This window comes from Vicugna pacos, chromosome 15 (genome assembly GCF_048564905.1).
Source record: "Vicugna pacos chromosome 15, VicPac4, whole genome shotgun sequence".
In the NCBI taxonomy this organism is placed as follows: Eukaryota; Metazoa; Chordata; class Mammalia; order Artiodactyla; family Camelidae; genus Vicugna; species Vicugna pacos.
In genome coordinates, this window is record NC_133001.1 from 40,527,845 (window position 1) to 40,546,669 (window position 18,825).

The following is an 18,825-nucleotide window of genomic DNA, read 5'->3' on the forward strand; positions in this document are numbered from 1 at the left end:
CTACTGGCCAGTCACCAAAGCCATAGAAGCTGCCGATGGGTGAGGAGGGGGCAACAAGATTTCGGGTTTTCTAGCCCTGAATGCTTTCACTCCGCGGTGCCGCCGGGGCCGCTTTGGTGCTTGAGAACTCAGGAGACAAGTCGCGAGAGGAGAGCAAGGACGCTGCAAACTTGGCGCGGTGGCGGTCTGAGCCTCCGCTCCGCATCGCGAGGGCTCGATTCAGGTTCAGTTCAGCAAGCGGTGCAGTCCGAACACCTCCCTCTGTGGAGAGTCGCAGGAGGGTGCGCGAGAAAGCAGCCCTTGCCCTCGGTTCCTCTCCAGACAAGGAAGAGGAGCTCGAGGAGCCGAAAGCAGTTCGGGAGGTGTCCAGAACAGCAGACATCAGCTCGGAGCCACCTTTCCCAGCAGGAAAGTTGCAGAGGATTGGAGACCGTTCAAGAGCGTACAGACTACAGCTCAAGCGGCGGGGTGCAGGAGAGGACGGTACCCAGTTGCCATCTCCCTTCAACCGTAATAGTCCCTCTCATTCCAGAGCGCAGACGGGGGCGCGGCACTTCGCGCAGAGTGCGAGAGACGCAAGCTCCCAGCTGCTGAACCCTTCGCTCTTCAGGGTCTCTTGACACGCCCCTGAGCTTCCAACCGCGTTTTATTGAGATTCCTGCTCACCTTCTTACAGTTAGAGGAAAGAGAATCGGTGCGCTCCCAATCCCTCTGAAGTCAGGTGGTAGGAGCCATTCAGGACCAAGGACCATTTGGAGCCCCTTCCCATTTGGGAGGAAGCGGAGGGCGAGACTGCATCTCGGAGAGTCAGGAGACTGATATAAACAGTCCCTCTCTGGCGGGATGGGAGCTATAGGTCTTCTATGGCTGCTGCTGCCACTGCTTTCAAAGGCAGCCTCGGGCTCCGGGACCGGAACCGAAACCGGCCAGCGCGTGCGTTCACCGGCCACGGGGCCGGCGCTGCAGCCCCGGGAGCCGCTTAGCTACTCTCGCCTGCAGAGGAAGAGCCTGGCGGTGGACTTTGTGGTGCCCTCACTCTTTCGCGTCTATGCCCGGGACCTGCTGCTGCAGCCCCCGTTCCCCTCAGAGCCGAGGGCTGGCCAGCTGGAGGCGCACGGCTCGCTGGCTCTCGACTGCGCCCCACTGGTTAGGCTGGTGGGGCCACCACCCGGGGTCTCCTGGACAACAGGCGGCGGCTCACCCGCCCCGGCCCCGGCCCAGACGCTGTCCAGGGTGCTGAAGGGAGGCTCCGTTCGCAAGCTCCGGCGCGCCAAGCAGCTGGTGCTGGAGCTGGGAGAGGAGGCGATCTTTGAGGGCTGTATTGGGCCCCCAGATGAGGCGACTGTAGGGCTGCTGCAGTTCAACCTCAGCGAGCTGTTTAGCTGGTGGATTCGCCACGGTGAAGGGCGGCTGAGAATCCGCCTGATGCCCGAGAAGAAGGCGTCGGAAGTGGGCAGAGAGGGAAGGCTGTCCGCTGCCATCCGCGCCTCCCAGCCCCGCCTTCTCTTCCAGATCTTCGGGACCGGGATCGGTGAGCAGCTCCCGCCTGAGCATTTCGGAATTTGGTTTCTTACACACATCAATTTGCAACCACTGTGAACTAACCCCCGTTTCCGTGAACTAACCCCCGTTTCCAAAACCGCAGTCCGTGGTTCTTAGCCGCCTTTCTTCCTTCCGCAAACCTCCTTCCCCAGTTAGACCGTATTTTCTTATTTTCTCCCCTACTGCAGTCACTCCTCTAGGGTTTGCCTTCCTTTCCAGCAACCAAATTGGGAAAAGAATTTCTTGTTCTTGGTAGAATGACTTTTTCTACCGACTTACACAGGATTTCAGCCAAAATTAGATGCCGTTCTTCTGGAGCCCCTGGAACAGTTGAAATTCCTCTGTTACTTCTGTGTTCTGAGAGCTTAGTTCTAGATCTCAAAACTGTTGCCCTTTTCCCCTTCCCCTTGTTCCTCTTCCTGGCCACTACAGGTATGGGGAATGTGATACACTTTGTCAGAGAATATAGAACTTCTCTTCATATTATTGAAACCCACCTGGTTATCCCCTCCATATTCGGTTACTAGGAATTGCCTCTTCTTCATTAATTCATTCTGCTCTCCACCCAACCCCAGGCTACTATCCACTCAGACTCTTGTTCTTCCTCTCAGATGTGTTGGGAGAACCCTAGAGGAACTAAGGGACATAGGGCACGAGGGATATGTGGAGAGATGGAGCAAAGTTGCCAAGATTCTTTTCCTTTGAGGAAATCACTCTGAAGCCAGGAAGAGACAGTAGTTGATTTCCCTTTCTTCCTCTGCCCTCCATCCCTTCCCTCCAATTCTGAGCTTGAATGCCTGCAGCAGCAGATCTGGATGACAGTCTCTGGCAGGCCTATTTCACTGCAGATCTCTCTGCTGGAGACTCCTGAAATGAAGTTTCTGTTTCATTACTCCCTCATTTCCTTCCTATATTCCCAGAGTTGGGGGTATATATGTAGGCACTTACTTCTAACTCTTCCTATAATACCCTTTGACTGGAAAACCAAGTGGTTTTGAATGGATGTTCTCTTGTAAGACCATTGGGGAAAGACTTGTGAATAAAATATACAATGTAAATGAATGAGAAAGCACAGAAAAGAAATCATGCCTTTTAAAAGCCTACACTAATTCCATTGAGCAAAACTCAGCAGCTTTTCTATCATTCTCATCATCAGAAATAAATGAAATTCTTATGCTCCACTGGTTACTAATGTCTAGTATTAATTGGACAGAAAGCATTGAAAAAAGCCCATTGTGGAGTCACAAGTATTTCCCATGCTTGTCCCAATACACACACATACTCCCACCTACACCCAGTAGTCTCATGCAGCAACGATATTCAGAAGCTGAGGTTTCTCTGTCATTGCAGAGGAAACATTCTGGTGTGTTTTCCCCAAGGAAGACAGAGTCTGGATGCATATTTCAGCATTAACATTGGTGGCATTGGCACCTAAAATGACCCCTTTGGGTTCAATGTTGAAATTTATACTACTACATAGTAAAAGGCAAGGTCTGATGAATTTGATAGTGCCTTCTGTGAACTGAGATGGGAGACCAATACTGTTGTCTCACCACAGATACTTTTGTGAAGAACAGCTGTGCTTTAATATCGTCTTGGCTTCTGTGGTTTATACATGCAACATTCTCTTCTAGTGCCTAATGTTTTTGTAATGGATATAAAAAATACTTCTCTGGGAATGCAGATTTTCTTCCACTTTCTTGTCTCTGAGCGGCTCTGGAGCTTTCCCATCACCTCTTGTTAAATTACTGTAGGCCCTAGCAGTCTAGATCCAGCTATTGTCAGATGTTGGTGACAGACAAAAGAGGTCCTTTCTGCAGCCCTGAACTCACCCACTATAAACAGGCAGGTTGCATTAAGTTATCAGTGATGTTTCTGAAGAGTCACACGCTTCATGCTTTTGAAAAATATACTCCAGTCAAGTGTTAGATAAGAAGTTGAAGCTGCTGAGTTGGGGAGTTCCATAGAGAGATTACTGTGCTCCAGGAGCTGCTCTGCTACTGGCAGGAGGGAAGCACAATGAGCATCCCAAGTCCTCTCACAGCAACACAGTCCATTTGGCAGCTGGACCAAGCCCTTATGCATCACTTGACACATCTAGCAATGCTGGTTTTAGAAAGAGCCAGGATTCTGCCATTAAAAGGCTAGAAATTTTGGCCGAGCATTTTTCAGCAGGATTGGGATTGAATGATTATTGATGGGATTAAATAAGACACTAACTGTAACTGGATGAGCTCCCCATGACCTGCAGAGAGACAGACAGCTTATTGAAAAGCACTTCGGGCCTTATGGTGATCATACTTGGAACAGGCTGGACTCTCCTTCTCTGAGACATATACTGTCTTCAATTAGGCAGCTGGCCATGCAAGACTAGCTTCTAGCCTTACCATTGCCTCCCCAGCCTCACTCAGATACAGTCTCCACGGCAGACTCTCCGTGGAGGGAGTGGACACACCCTTCTATATTGTGTTGTGTTTCACATATATCATTGTGGTTTCATTTTCTTGTATGAAAATTGAAGCTTAGGTTCTCACACTTGGATTGATTTTGCTATTTATCATGTTTGAGAAAATGGGTTTATTCTTTTTATATATGCTCTGATTTATAGAAAAGGAATTTAACTATTCTGTGAGATAGGCTCTTCAATCATGCAAAGGGAAAATAGGCACAACTCAGCTAATTTCTCCCTGCTTCTGCCCAAGTGACTGACAATCTGGTCTAAAAGGGCATGGCCTTGCTGATCTGTGGGGAGGGAAGAGAAGAGGATAGGTTTTCTGCCACCTCTTGTGGTGAGGGGCCTGGATTAGCCCATTTGTATCAGACTAAAGATAGGTTACCACTCCTGAGCAGGACCATGACTAGGAATGTGGTAAAAGTGGAAAAGCACCTAGTTAGGACAAAGCAATACCTTTGTATTGCTTGCAGTTTGGGCTATCTGAGAGAACAAAAAAGGATGTCTGAGAGTAATGCATGACTTACTAATGGTTTTTCTTTGTGGATTGCTTTGAATTCATAAGTGGGATCAGTGTTTCAAAGTCTGAAGCAGTTCCCCAGAGTACCCATTTATGGAGAAGGAGAGAGGCAATTGCTGGGACTGTGTAAATGGTGTTCACCATTCTGGGACAGATCAAACTTCAAAAAAGATATCTGCCTGGAGGCTGTGACATTGCCCACAGCTCCACTTTATAACCTTTTTTGTAGATGTTTTCACATCTTGCTTCTGCCATCCTCCAGGCATCCTCCAGAGAATAATAACCTGTGGGATAAGAGGGCCTATTTCTCTGTTAATATCCTCCTTCCCACTCCAGGAAAGGGGATATATGACTTGGAACTTCATATGTACTATGGAGAGGCCTAAGCAATTTAAAGTAGATGTATGCAATGCAGTACACCTGACCCTTGACCTCACATATCTGTCAGTCTCTTCCCATTTTGTTTCTGGAAAGGACAAAGAGAGAGAGAAAGAAGATAGAGAGGTAATTGGAGCTCCCAAAAGGAATATCAGTTATTGGAGGTGAAATTGGAGGAGTTGAAACTAGTCCAGAGAAGAGCAGAGAGTCCCTGTGAAGGGACTGATTTATGATGAAAGATGAAAAGAATTAAATATATATAGCTGGGCTAAGTGGTGATGAAGGGAAAGCCGTGGTAACAATCTACAAATCTCTGAAGAGGGAGAGTGGCAGTGAAGGATAAGAGTTCTTTAGTGTGGCCCACAAAAGTAATAGGATGAGACTTGTAGAAGGAAACTTCAGGTTGGATATCAGGGAAACCTTGTTTTCTGAAATTGATACTCCTCTGACTATTGAATAGAATTCCAGAGGAACAAACGAGTAAGGTAAGATGTGGGTCAGACAAGCCACAACATTCATAATTAATCAGTTCTATATTTTCACATGTTGAGAAGCCACAACAGACAGGAGAGCCAGAATGGGAAACAGCAGCAGGGATCAGAATCTCTTGGGATACAACTCTCGAAAGCCTCTGAGTATTGGTGTTTCCAGGAGGAAAAGAAAACAATTGCATATGTATCTTTGAAGTTTGTGAGAAATGCTTAAAAGAAGATTGTTAGTATCTTGGAAAAAATATCTTGAAATTACTGTTTATTCTTCTGTTACTAGATTAAACAGAGTATTTCTCTAGGGTGTTGTCTGTATATCCAGTAGGGGGAGGCACACTCACCCAGCACTGTGCATCTTACATGTATTTAAAGGTGTGTGTGGCATCAAGTCATAGGGCGAGACAAAAGGAACCTGGGTCTTGAGAAATGAGATCAGTTCTAGATTTGGTGGAACCTCCTAATGGCTATGTGAAAACCCTTTGAAATGCTGAGAATACATATAGCTATTTGAAAGATGAAGTTCATCTAAATCCATCTGATCCTTTCACAAATTTACCAAAGAAAAGGTCCATTAGAGGTTTGTGCTTGTGTAGGAGGAGAGTGTTAACATTAATAAAAAGAATGCTTTTATTTATTTATTTTTTCAATTAAAAAATCATTTTATTAGTATCCCGTGGCTGCTGTAACAAATTACTACAATCTTGGTGACTTAAAACAACAAATTTATTCCCTCACAGTTTTGGAGGCCAGAAGTCCAAAATCAAGTGTCAGCAGGGATGAGTTTCCTCTGAAGACTCTGGGGAGGTTCAGTTTCTTGTCTCTTCCTGCCAACTTCTGGTAGCTCCAAGTGCTTCTTGACTTGTGACTACATTGTTCCCATCTCTGCCTCCTTGGTCACATCTCCTTCTCCTCTGTGTGTCTGGCTCAGGGCTGCATCACTCCAGTCTCTGCCTCTGTCTTCACATGGCCTCCTTCTCTTCTGTCCATGTGTCTTTCTTTTGTGTGTCTCTTTTAAAGATTCTTGCCATTAGATTTAGGGCCTACCCAGATAGTCTTGGATGACTTCCTCTTAATTACATCTGCAAAGACTCTTTTTACAAATAAGTTAACATTCACAGGCCCTATGGATGTTTATGTGGATATATCTGTTGAGGAGCCACCGTTCAATCCACTACAACAGTGAAAGGAGAAAAATGTCCTATTTCAAGTACCCCAGTCCCAGAGACTTAACTCACTGTAGCATCATGTAATTATATATGCACCAAGGTAGTTACCGTTTTATTTTACTTGGCAGCAGAAATGAGGTTGTTAATTTTCTTTTTTTCATGTTTATCTGCATTTTAAAACATTTTTTATTGAGTTATAGTCATTTTACAATGTTGTCAAATTCCAGTGTAGAGCACAATTTTTCAGTTATACATGAACATACATATATTCATTGTCACATTTTTTTTCACTGTGAACTACCACAAGATCTTGTATATATTTCCCTGTGCTATACAGTATAATCTTGTTTATCTATTCTGTGTATGCCTGTCACTATCTACAACTTTTGAAATCCCAGTCTGTCCCTTCCCACCCCCTGCCCCCTTGGCAACCACAAGTTTGTGTTCTATGTCTATGAGTCTGTTTCTGTTTCGTATTTATGTTCTTTTTTTTTTTTTTTTTAGATTTCACATATGAGCAATCTCATACGGTATTTTTCTTTCTCTTTCTGGCTTACTTCACTTAGAATGACATTCTCCAGGAGCATCCATGTTGCTGCAAATGGCTTTATGTTGTTGGTTTTTATGGCTGAATCGTATTCCATTGTATAAATATACCACAGCATCTTTATCTAGTCATCTGTCAATGGACATTTAGGCTGTTTCCATGTCTTGGCTGTTGTAAATAGTGCTGCTATGAACATTGGGGTGCAGGTGTCATTTTGAAATAGGATTCCTTCTGGATATATGCCCAGGAGCGGGATTACTGGGTCATATGGTAAGTCTATTCCTAGTCTTTTGAAGAATCTCCATACTGTTTTCCACAGTGGCTTCACCAAACTGCATTCCCACCAGCAGTGTAGGAGGGTTCCCTTTTCTCCACAGCCTCTCCAGCATTTGTCATTTGTGGACTTTTGAATGATGGCCATTCTGACTGGTGTGAGGTGATACCTCCTTGTAGTTTTGATTTGCATTTGTCTGATAATTAGTGATATTGAGCATTTTTTCATGTGCCTATTGATCATTTGTATGTCTTCCTTGGAGAATTGCTTGTTTAGATCTTCTGCCAATTTCTGGATTGGGTTGTTTGTTTTTTTCTTAAGTCACATGAGCTGCTTATATATTCTGGAGATCAAGCCTTGGTCGGTTTCATCGTTTGCAAAAATTTTTTCCCATTCTGTAGGTTGTCATTTTGTTTTACTTATAGTATGAATGCTTTTATAAGGCAGTTTTGTCTGCTGAAGTTGAGGAGGGACTGGCCTGTGGGTGGGAGAAGAAGGGGAGAGTTGTGTGGGCAGAATTTGCAGCATACTGCCACTCTTAGGATTACTGCCTGATAACTTCACTTCATGAGAATTTGCCCAGCCTGTCTTGTAAAGGACATTTTGCCTTTCTTTATAACCATTGTTAATGTCCTGTTACAGTCATATGGGACTTTATAAATCACTTTCACAATTACTATTTTTACCAATCCTGCAATAGGAAGGGCAAGTATTTGCTTTATTTTGTAAATGGGGTAACTGGAGTCCAGAAGTTTGATAACACATTATCAAGGTCATTCAGATAAAAAGTTTTAGATCTGGAAACTTTTACTTACGTGTTGAGAGGTTATGAGTTGCAAATGACATGGTAGGTACTAATTAGGACCACAAATCTCCTTGCTTTCAAATCAGAGCTCTTTCCAACTAAGGGAAGCATCTCACAGTACATATTACAAACAATCAAGACACATAAATAGATAAAATATTTACATTATCCTTGTCAGAAGGCCATATGATAAATATTTGATGGGCAATAGCCATGACCTGGAAGCGTTTCTTAAAATCTTTAAGGCCCAGTTTCATCATTGGAAAAATGGGTATAGTTATAGTTCCTGTCTCAAGATGTTATCATGAATATTAAATTAGATGATGCATGTAAATCCTTAACCTAATGCCTGACACATCATAAACTGCTCTGTCAATATGAATAATTTTAAGTTTTCCTAGAAACAGCAACACTTCAGCATCTGGTTGTGCAGGTTGTGTACTCTGCAATTCCAAGTGTTCCATATATATTTTAGTTTATTTGAATGGTGCTACATGGAGTTGTACAATCTTCATGTGTGGCAATACATGACAACCCTGGCAGCAGTTGTGATACTGTGGGTTTCCCATACAGCTAACTTCTAACTCCCGAGAGCTGAGAGATGAGATTCGGTAAAAATGCAGAGTGACCAGGGTGGTAGTTTCTATTATCCCATCGTGGAAAGCCTGTCTTTCCCAGAACTGTGGTTGAGAAGGATTAAGGTGTGGTATTTATTTTATTCCAATCAACTAGCATTCTCTTATAGGTCTTTTGACCTTCGATTCAGTCCAAAGATTCAAACAGCTTATTTATAATCCAATTCTACTTTGCTATAGAAGAAAAGAAGAAACCAAGAAACAAAGCCTTAACTTTATGAAAGTATGAAAACTAATACTGAGGAAGAAAAAGAGACATTAAAAGAGTAGTTTTCAGTTGGTGGATCTTCCCTAGCTGAGTGTGATCTGTGCAGTCAGGTCCCACTATGTCCAGAGACATGCTGGACCACTGACCTCTGATAAATCTTTTATTGTAAGTAGCTGTGTAAGTAGCTGGAGCTGTGCCCTTCCTGTACATTTCTAGCCTCACAATTAATTGTCAAGTGAGGGATGGAAAGTACCTGGTTAATGGACATGAACCCATGAAAAGCAATTAAAATTTTGAGATTCTGTGGAGACACATAGCTCAGGGACTTGAATGGAAGGCTGTCTTAAGAAGGTTCCTCAATCTAAAAGAAGCTGTTAAGCATCCACACTGCATTTTGTAGGTGATTTTTTTTAATGAGCCATAGCTGAGCCACTGCCTCCAAAAGAAGCACATGGACATCATCTCTGCTTGGGAGTAGATGAAGATAAGTGTTGGTGAGGATGGTTATAGGCCCAGAGGTCATGTGGAAAGAGCTATGAATAGAGCTAGCAAGGAGCCCTATGGATGTCTTCTGTGGTGTGGCCACTGTTTCTTAACCTAGTGAAGACCTAAGCTCTTCTACTCAATCACAGTGTGAGTTAGGAACAGTTAAAAGTGAGTGTCGGCCTGGTGGTGAAGTAGTCAGTGGGTGGGAGGCATCCTAGTACCTTTTTGGGTGAGCCAGGTTTCTTAGAACAACTTTTTTTCTTTAGTAAATCTTGTGATGAATTTTCCAGCTGGGCTCTTCTGAGCTTGGGTCCTTTCCCAGGGAGATTCAATCAGATTCACTTGGTGATATAACATAGGAATTACAGAAAGTGGGAGGTCCCAGGTCAGGGCAGAAGGAGAGCTCTCTTGGGGCAGATACACCTAACCACGTGCTTAATTAAGAGTCTTTGTTCCTTGAATCATCCTCTTCTAGCTAAGTAATAACAGGTACATGAAGAGGTAGGCAGGAAGAATTCCCAGGAGTAAGGGAAAGTATTAAAATAAAGTATGAAAATAAAGGAAATCTAAGCAAGCTTAAAGGAAATCAGGCAACTAGCCAAAGGAAATCAGAAGGAAAATTTAAACCATTGGCTGTGTTTTTCTTTTACCCTTATTTGTGTTTTATTCAGTTTTTATTGGAGTATGGGTTTATGAGGGTGGCACAGGCAGAACTCCTTTATAGATTCTTTCTACATTCTCAGCCAAGATAATTAGGATAAATATTCTTTGGTGAACATGAGTGTTGAAGATGAGTGTTTGTGAGGATGGTTATAGATTAGGAGCTAGAAGGCCTAGATTCTGTTACAATATTTCCCCTTTATTAGCTTTGAAAGCTTGGGCAACTCCCTTAAGCTTCCTGAGCCTATGGGTTTTTGTTCCTAAAGGAGATAATACAGATCTTGTCTTGACTGTCTCATGGAGTCATTATGAGCATTGTATGAGATAACCCGTGTGGAAGGCTCCAGCGTGGATTATTCAGAAATAAATATATAAGGCAGTAGAAGAATGAATACACAATATCAAAAAGGTACTGAAGTTCTGCTTTATCCATCCATGGTTTCAGCCAACCCTTGGCATTACAAACAGCAGTACAAGGTTTCAGACTTTGAGGCAGGCCTGAAGTTCAGTAACAGCCCAGCAATACTGAAAAGGAGTTGTGTAGCTCCTCCCCAAGGTTCCTAAAAATGAAGTTCTTTCATTGAAATCAATTTGCCTAATTCCAGACTTCTCTGAAAGTGAATCTCTGGTAGTGGAACAGAGGCACCTGAATTTTAACATCAGAAAATTATTTGTTTTTAAATTGAAGGATGACAAATTCAGTAAAGTGGATTGAGTGCATTGATCTTGTGTACTGCTTGATGATAATTCACACATACAACATCCATGTAATCACCACCCAGATGAAGATGCAAGATGTTTACAGCATCCCCAGAAAGTTCCCTCCTATCTTTTGCCAGTCTGAGTCTACCCCCCACCAAAGATAACCATCCTTCTAATTTCCATATTATCAGTTAGTTTTGCCTATTTTTGAACTTCATGTAGATGGAATCATATCACATATACTATTTTGTATCTGGCTTCTTTTATTCAACATGATTTCTGTGGGACTCATCAATGTCATTGTGTGTACCAGCTTGCTTTCTTTTTCTTAAATTGCTGTGTTGTATTCCTTTATATTAATATAATACCAATTTTTCTGCATGTATATATATACACACACATATATTTGTTTTCATATTCTTTTTCATTACAGGTTATTTCAAGGTATTGCACACAGTTCCCTGTGCTATACAGAAGAAATTTGTTTTTCATATATTTTATATATAATGGTTAACCTTTGCAAATCTCAAACTCCCAAATAAATCCCTTCCTATACCCCTTCCCCCAAGTAACCATAAAATTGTTTACTATGTCTGTGAGTCTGTTTCTGTTTTGTAGATGAGTTCATTAGTGTCCTCTTTTTCTTTTTTTCTTTTAGATTCCACATATGAGTGATATCATATGGTATTTTTCTTTTTCTTTCTTACTTACTTAGAATGACAATCTCCAGGTCCTTCCATGTTGCTGCAAATGGCATTATTTTATATATATATTTTTATTACTGAGTAGTATTCCATTGTATAAATATACCACAACTTCTTTATCCAGTCATCTGTCGATGGACATTTAGGTTGTTTCCATGTCTTGGCAATTGTATATAGTGGTGCTGTGAACATTGGGGTGCATGTATCTTTTCGAATTAGAGTTCCCTACAGATATATGCTCAGGAGTGGGGTTGCTGGATCATATGGTCTTTTTTTTTTTTGAGGAATCTCCATACTGTTTTCCATAATGGCTGCACCAAAATACATTCCCACCAACAGTGTAGGAGGGTTCCCTTTTCTCCACACCCTCTCCAGCAGTTACTGTTTGTGGACTTTCAAATGATGGCTATTCTGACTGGTGAGATGATACCTCACTGTAGTTTTCATTTACATGTCTCTGATAATTAGCAATATTGAGTATTTTTTCATGTGCCTATTGGCCATTTGTGTATCTTCATTGGAGAATTGCTTGTTTAGGTCTTCTGCCCATTTTTGGATTGGGTTTTTTTTTTATTAAGTTGTATGAGCTCTTTATGTATTCTGGAAATTAAGCTTTTGTTGGTCACATTATTTACAAATATTTTCTCCTATTCCATAGATTGTTGTTTTGTTTTGCTTATGGTTTCCCTTGCTGTGCAAAAGCTTATAAATTTAATTAGGCCCCATTTGTTAATTTTTGCGTTTATTTCTATTGCCTGGTTTGGCTGCCCTAGGAGAACATTGCTAAGATTTATGTCAGAGAATGTTTTACCTATGTTCTCTTCTAGGGGGTTTATCGTATCTTGTCTTATATTTAAGTCTTTAAGCCATTTTGAGTTTATTTTTGTGTATGGTGTGAGGGAGTGTTCTAACTTCATTGAATTACATGCTGCTATCCAGTTTTCCCAATACCACTTGCTGAAGAGACTGTCTTTTTATCATTGTGCATTCTTGCCTCCTTTATTGAAGATTAATTGACTGTAGATCTGTGGGTTTATTTCTGGGCTCTCTGTTCTGTTCCATTGAGCCATATGTCTGTTTTTGTGCCAATACCACACTGTTTTGATTACTAACTGTAGCTCTGGAGTATTGTCTGAAGTCTGAGAGGGTTATTCCTCCAGCTTTCTTCTTTTTCTTCAAAATTGCTTTGGCAATTCTAGGTCTTTTGTGATTCTACATAAATTTTAGGATTGTTCTAGTTTTGTGAAAAATGTCCTGGGTAATTTGATAGGGATCTCATTAAATCTGTAGATTGCCTTGGGCAATATGGCCATTTTAACAATAATTGATTCTTCCAATCCAAGAGCATGGGATATCTTCCCATTTCTTTAGGTCATCTTTAATTTCCTTAATCAATGTTTTGTAGTTCTCCATGTCTAAGTCTTTCACCTCCTTGGTCAGATTTATTCCTAAGTATTTTATTGTTTTGGATGAGATTTTAAAGAGGATTGTTTCTTTACTTTATTTTCCTGCTATTTCATTGTTAGTGTAAAGAAATGCACTTTTGAATGATGGGCATTCTGACTGGTGTGAGATGATACCTCATTGTAGTTTTGATTTACGTGTCTCTGATAATTAGCAATATTAAGCTAACTGAGCAGTATTGATTTCTGTATGTTAATCTTGTATCCTGCTACCTTTCTGAATTCTTTTATCAGCGCTAGTAGTTTTTGTGTGGCACTTTTAGGGTTTTCTATATATAGTATCATGTCATCCCCATATAGTGACAATTTTACCTCTTCTCTTACAATTTGGATCCCTTTTATTTCTTTTTCTTGCCTGATGGCTGTGGTTAGGACTTCCAAGGCTATGTTGAATAGAAATGGTGAGAGTGAGTATCCTTGTCTTGTTCCAGGTTTTAGTGGGAAGGCTTTCAGTTTTTCACTGTTGGGTATTATGCTGGCCATGGGTTTGTCATAAATAATAGCTTTTATTATGTTAAGATGTGTTCCCTCTATACCCACTTTAGTGAGAGTTTTTATCATAAATGGGTGTTGAATTTTGTCAGATGCTTTTTTTTTCATCTATTGAGATTGTCATGTGATTTTTGTCTTTTCTTTTGTTGATATGGTGTATCACATTGATTTGTGTATGTTCAATCATCCTTGTGTCCCTGGGATGAATCCAGCTTGATCATGGTGCATGATCTTTTTTATGTGCTGTTGGATTCTGTTTGCTAATATATTGTTGAGGATTTTTGTATCTGTGTAATGTAACACTATTTATTTATACATTTTCCTATCAAGGAATTGGACTTGTGGGAAATGAAAAGAGTAAGAGACTATTCCAAATAATAGGTAGAATAAGTCAAAGATCTGGGGTTGAAGCCCTGTCCTGCCATTTACTGGCCCAAAGCTATTTATTTTCTTCTTTGAACTTCAGTTTTCTTATTTATAAAGTGAGAAAAATAATATCTATCTCCCAGGGTTATTGTGAGAAGTAAATAAGATAAAGCATGTACTAAGCCCTGACACACAGTTGGTATTCAACAAGTGTTTGTTTTTTCCCCGGTTCTTGATTGCATTTTTTCCATTGGTGGCCAGAATGGATACTTCAAAAGCTTCCTAAAGCAGGGAAGGGGGCCCTTGTTAGAAGTGAGATCATTAACTCACAGAGAGAAAAGTAACAATCAAGGACTATGTAAGTTACATGTAATAAGTCTTAATGAATAATTTTATTTATAAATAAAATAATTTTAATAAAACAAATAACTTCTTGCACTCACTCTTAAAATTAACAAATAAAATACTCAATAAAGAAATCAAAAATTTAAAAATTCTTTGGTCTTATATTCAGGTTGGTTAAAGGAGAGGGGAAAAAGTGTAAAGGAGACAGAAAAAGGAGGGTAGAAACACAACCACATTTACATGAAGGAGAGACAAAACTGAGAATGACAGAGATATAAGTGGAGAAACAGAGAGAGGAATGTGTAAGAGGAGGTAACCCAGGAAAATAGAAGGCAGGAATTATCTTTCGGAGACTGAGGTGCATAGATACGGAAAAAGAGATCAAAAGAGTGATAGAGAATAGGAGGAGGGAGTGGGGAGGAGGAGGGAAAGAACTAATTATTTTTGGTCTGAAAGGTAACATCTGATTTGATTTCTGTCACAATAGATTAGTTTTGTCTGTTCTTAAGACTCATAGATGGAAACATACACTATAATTTCTTTTGTGTCTGGCTTCTTTCACTTATAATTCTAATGCTTTTAAGATTTTTTTTGTGTTGTTGTGTGTATTAACAGTTTGTTTCTTTTTAATTGCTGAATAGTATCCCATTGTATGACTGTAAAGTTGATCCTTGAACATTACGGGTTTGAACTGAGGGCCCACTAATGTGTGGATATTTTCAACAGTAAATACCACACAATCTACAGTTGGTTGAATCTGCAAATGCAGAACCGCAGATTTGGGGGAACTAAACCCCATTTTGGGAGGGCTTGACTATAAATTATTTGCAGATTTTTGACTGCAAGGGTAGGTGCCCCTAACTTGTGCATTGTTCAAGGATTGACTATATTACAATTTGTTTATCCATTCATCTGTTGATGGACGTTCAGATTGTTTCTAATTCAGGACTGTCATGACTAAAGCTGCTATGAACATTTTGTGTATAATTTATTTCATGGGCATACATTGTTACTTATCTTAAGTCCATTATGAAATTGTTGGATTGTATGGTTAATGCACGTTTGACTTTATTAGAAGAACTTTATTAGAAGAAAAACTGTTTTTCCAAGGTAATTGTACCACTTTATACTCCCACCAATAATATATGAGAGTTCTACTAACTTCACATCCTTGAAAATGCTTATTATTGTTAGTGAGTGGTAGTATCTCATTGTGGCTTTAATTTGTATTTCTATATATTAGTTATGCATTGTTGCATAGGAAATCACCCCCAAACTAGTGGCTCAAAATAATAATAATAATTTATTATCTTTTATAGTTTCTATAAAAGATAGAAATTTGGGAACAGCTTGACTTGGTGATTTTTGTGTGGAGTCTCTCATGAGATTGCAGTCAGATATTGGCCAAAGCTGCAATCATCTTAAAGCTGGACTAGAGCTGCAGGATTTACTTACAAGGTGCTTTGCTCACTTGGCTGATGCTGGCTATTGGTGAGATCTCAGTTCTTCACCAGGTGGTCCTCTCCACAGAGCTGCTGGAACATCGTTTTGACATGGTGTTTGGCTTTCCTCAGGATGAGCATCTATTGAGATGATCATACAGTTTTTCTGTTTCATCTTTTTTTTTAAATATGATAAATTACAGTGTTTAATTTTCAAATGTTGAATTAGCTTTGCATTCGCTGGATAAACCCCACATCATCATGACTTATTATCCTCTTTACGTACTGCTGGATCAGCTCATTAATACCTTGTTGAGGATTTCTGCATGTATATTCTTGAAGATTACTGGTCTATAGTTTTCTTGTCTTTGACAGGCTTTAGGGTCTAGGTAATGCTGTGCTTATGAAATGTGTTGGGAAGTGCTCCCTCTTCTATTTTTCCTGTAAAAGAATTACAATTTTTTCTTTCTTGAAGTTTTGTTTAGTAGAATTTTCTACTGAAGCCATCTTGGCCTGGTGTAGTCTTTGCTGGGATTTTTATAGTTACTAACTATATTTATTCAATAATAATTACGGGATTTTTTCAGCTTATATATTTATTTTGAGTGAACTTTAGCAGTTTGTAATCTTCAAGAAGTTGATTCATTTCATCTAAGTTGTTGAATTAATACAAGTAAAATTGTTCATAGTATTTTCTTATTCTTTTTTTATGTCTGTAGGGTCACTAGTGATATCATTTCTTTTATACTTGATGCTGGTAATTTGCATCAGCTCTCTTTTCTTTGTTGTCATTCTGGCTAGAGAATGACCAGCTTACCAAGTTTATTGATATTTTTGTGATATCTTTTTGTGATATTGATTTCTTCCATTATTTTTCTTTAAATCTCACTGATTTTTGCTCTTATTTTATTGTCTTTCCTTCATTTTCTTTGCCTTGGGTTTAATTTGCTCCTCTTGTTTCTAATTTTTTAAGGTGAGAGCTTAGATCATTGATTTGAAATGTTTCTTCTTTTTCTACTATAATCATGTAATGCTAAAATTTCCTCAATAATTGCTTTAGCTGCATCGTACAAATATCATTATGTTGTAATGAAATTTTATTTATATTCAGTTACAAATATTTTATAATTTTCCATTTGGCTTTCTCTTCGACCAAAGGTATATATAAGTATGTTTAATTTCTGAATACTTGGGCAATTTTCCAGATATTTTTCTCTTATTGATTTCTAGTTTAATTCTCATATGGTCTGAAAACATACTTGGTTTGATTTCAGTTATTTAAAATTTGTTAAGATTTGCTTTATGGCCCCTGTCTTGCTGAATGTTCCATGTATACTTGAAAAGAACATGTTTTTTGTTGTTGTTGGGTGGAATGTTCAATCAATGTCAATTAAGTCAATTTGGTTAATAGTGTTGTTCAGGTCTTTTATATCCTTGCTGGTTGTTCTGTCCATTCTGTGTATTGCCAGTAGAGGAATGCTGAGCTCTCCAGTTTTTTGTTTTGCCTCTTTCTCCTTTGAATTCTATTGTTTTGCTTCTCTATTTTGAAGGTTTATTAGATGCCTATACACATTTAGGATTATGTATTCTTTTTTTAAAAAATTGAAGTACAGTCAGTTATAGTGTGTCAGTTTCTGGTGTATAGCATAATGTTTCAGTCATGCATATACATACATACATTCATTTTCATATTCTTTTTCATTAAAGGTTACTGTAAGATAGTGAATATGGCTCCTTGTTCTATGCAGAAGAAATTTCTTTTTAGGATTATGTCTTCTTGATAATTTGACTCTTTTATTATTATATAATATCTCTTTTTATCTCTGGCGATGTTCATATTTTGAAGTTTACTTTGATTGATACTAATATAGCCATTCCAACTTTCTTTTGATTAGTGTTTGTGTGGTGTATCTGTTTTGTTCTTTTACTTTTAATCTAAGTATTTATTTAAAGTGGATTTCTTGAAGAAAATATATGGTTGGCTTTTATGTGTTTTTTTTAAAATTCAGTGTCACAATGTCTGTCTTTTATTTGGTGTGCTAAGCCACTTATATTTAATATTATAATCAATATGGTTAGATTTAGGTCTATTATATTATTTTTATTACTACTACTACTATTATTATCATTTTTTCTCTCTGAATTTTGGTCTTGTCCCTTTCCTAACATCTTTTGAGTTACTTGAATATATTTTAGTATTTGTTTTAATTTTCTATTTTTTTGGCTACATCTCTGTATTAATATTTTAGTGTTTGCTCTTGGGATTTTGTATATGTCAAGAGAGAGGAGAGAAAGAGAGGGAAAGAGAGAGACTTTTGCAATTTTACTTTGAGTTGACATTTTGCTACTTCAAGTAAAATATAGAAGGCTTACAACTATATAGTTTCCTTTACCCTATCCCTTAATGTTATAGTTGTCATATGGGTTATACCTACATAATTTAAAATCCTGCTAGACAGTATCTGTAATTTTTCTTTTGGCAGTTATTCATATTTTAAATAACTTAAGAGGATAAAACTAGTCCTTTATATTTACTCAGATATGTACCATCTCTTGCTTTTTTCCCTATTTTATTATTTGCTATCAATCTAAAGAATTCCCTTTTCATTTCTTTTAGAATAGGCCTTCTGGTAACAAATTCTCTTAGTTTTTTCCTTATCTGAGGATGTCCTTATTTTACCTTCATTTATGAAGAATATTTTGCTGGCTGCAAAAGTCTGGATTGACAGTTCTTTTCTTTTTGCTCTTTAAGAATGTTATTCCTGTGTCCTTCACAGTTTCTGATGAACATTCTGTCATTAAATTGTTCTTTCCTATGGATAGCTATTTTCAAGATATTTTCTTTGTCTTTGGTTTTCAGAAGTTTGATTATGATGAGTCTGTGTATGAAATGTTATTTGACTTTATCCTGTTTTCAGTTTGTTGAGATTCTTAATCTGTAAGTTTATGTCTTTCATGATATTTAAGGAGTTTCCAGCCATTATTCCCCATCCTCCACCCTGAACCAGTATCTTTCTCCTCCCCTCTGGTACTCAAATTGCACAACTGTTGGACCTGTTGTTATTGTCTTACATACTCTTGAGGCTCTGCTGATTTTTTTTAAAATTTTTCCTTTCAGTTCTGTAGATTGGACAGTTTCTATGATCTGTC

General features: G+C 39.0%; 1 protein-coding gene across 1 annotated transcript in view; it reads left to right on the forward strand.

Annotated features, from left to right (window-relative positions):
• The first annotated feature begins 843 nt into the window (after nt 1-843).
• The window catches only part of ALK (ALK receptor tyrosine kinase), a 675,174-nt gene continuing 657,192 nt past the window's right edge, over nt 844-18,825 (forward strand). Inside the window, exon 1 of the mRNA XM_072937961.1 lies at nt 844-1,531. Coding sequence (XP_072794062.1) covers nt 844-1,531 — 688 coding nt within the window. The remainder of the gene's footprint in view (nt 1,532-18,825) is intronic.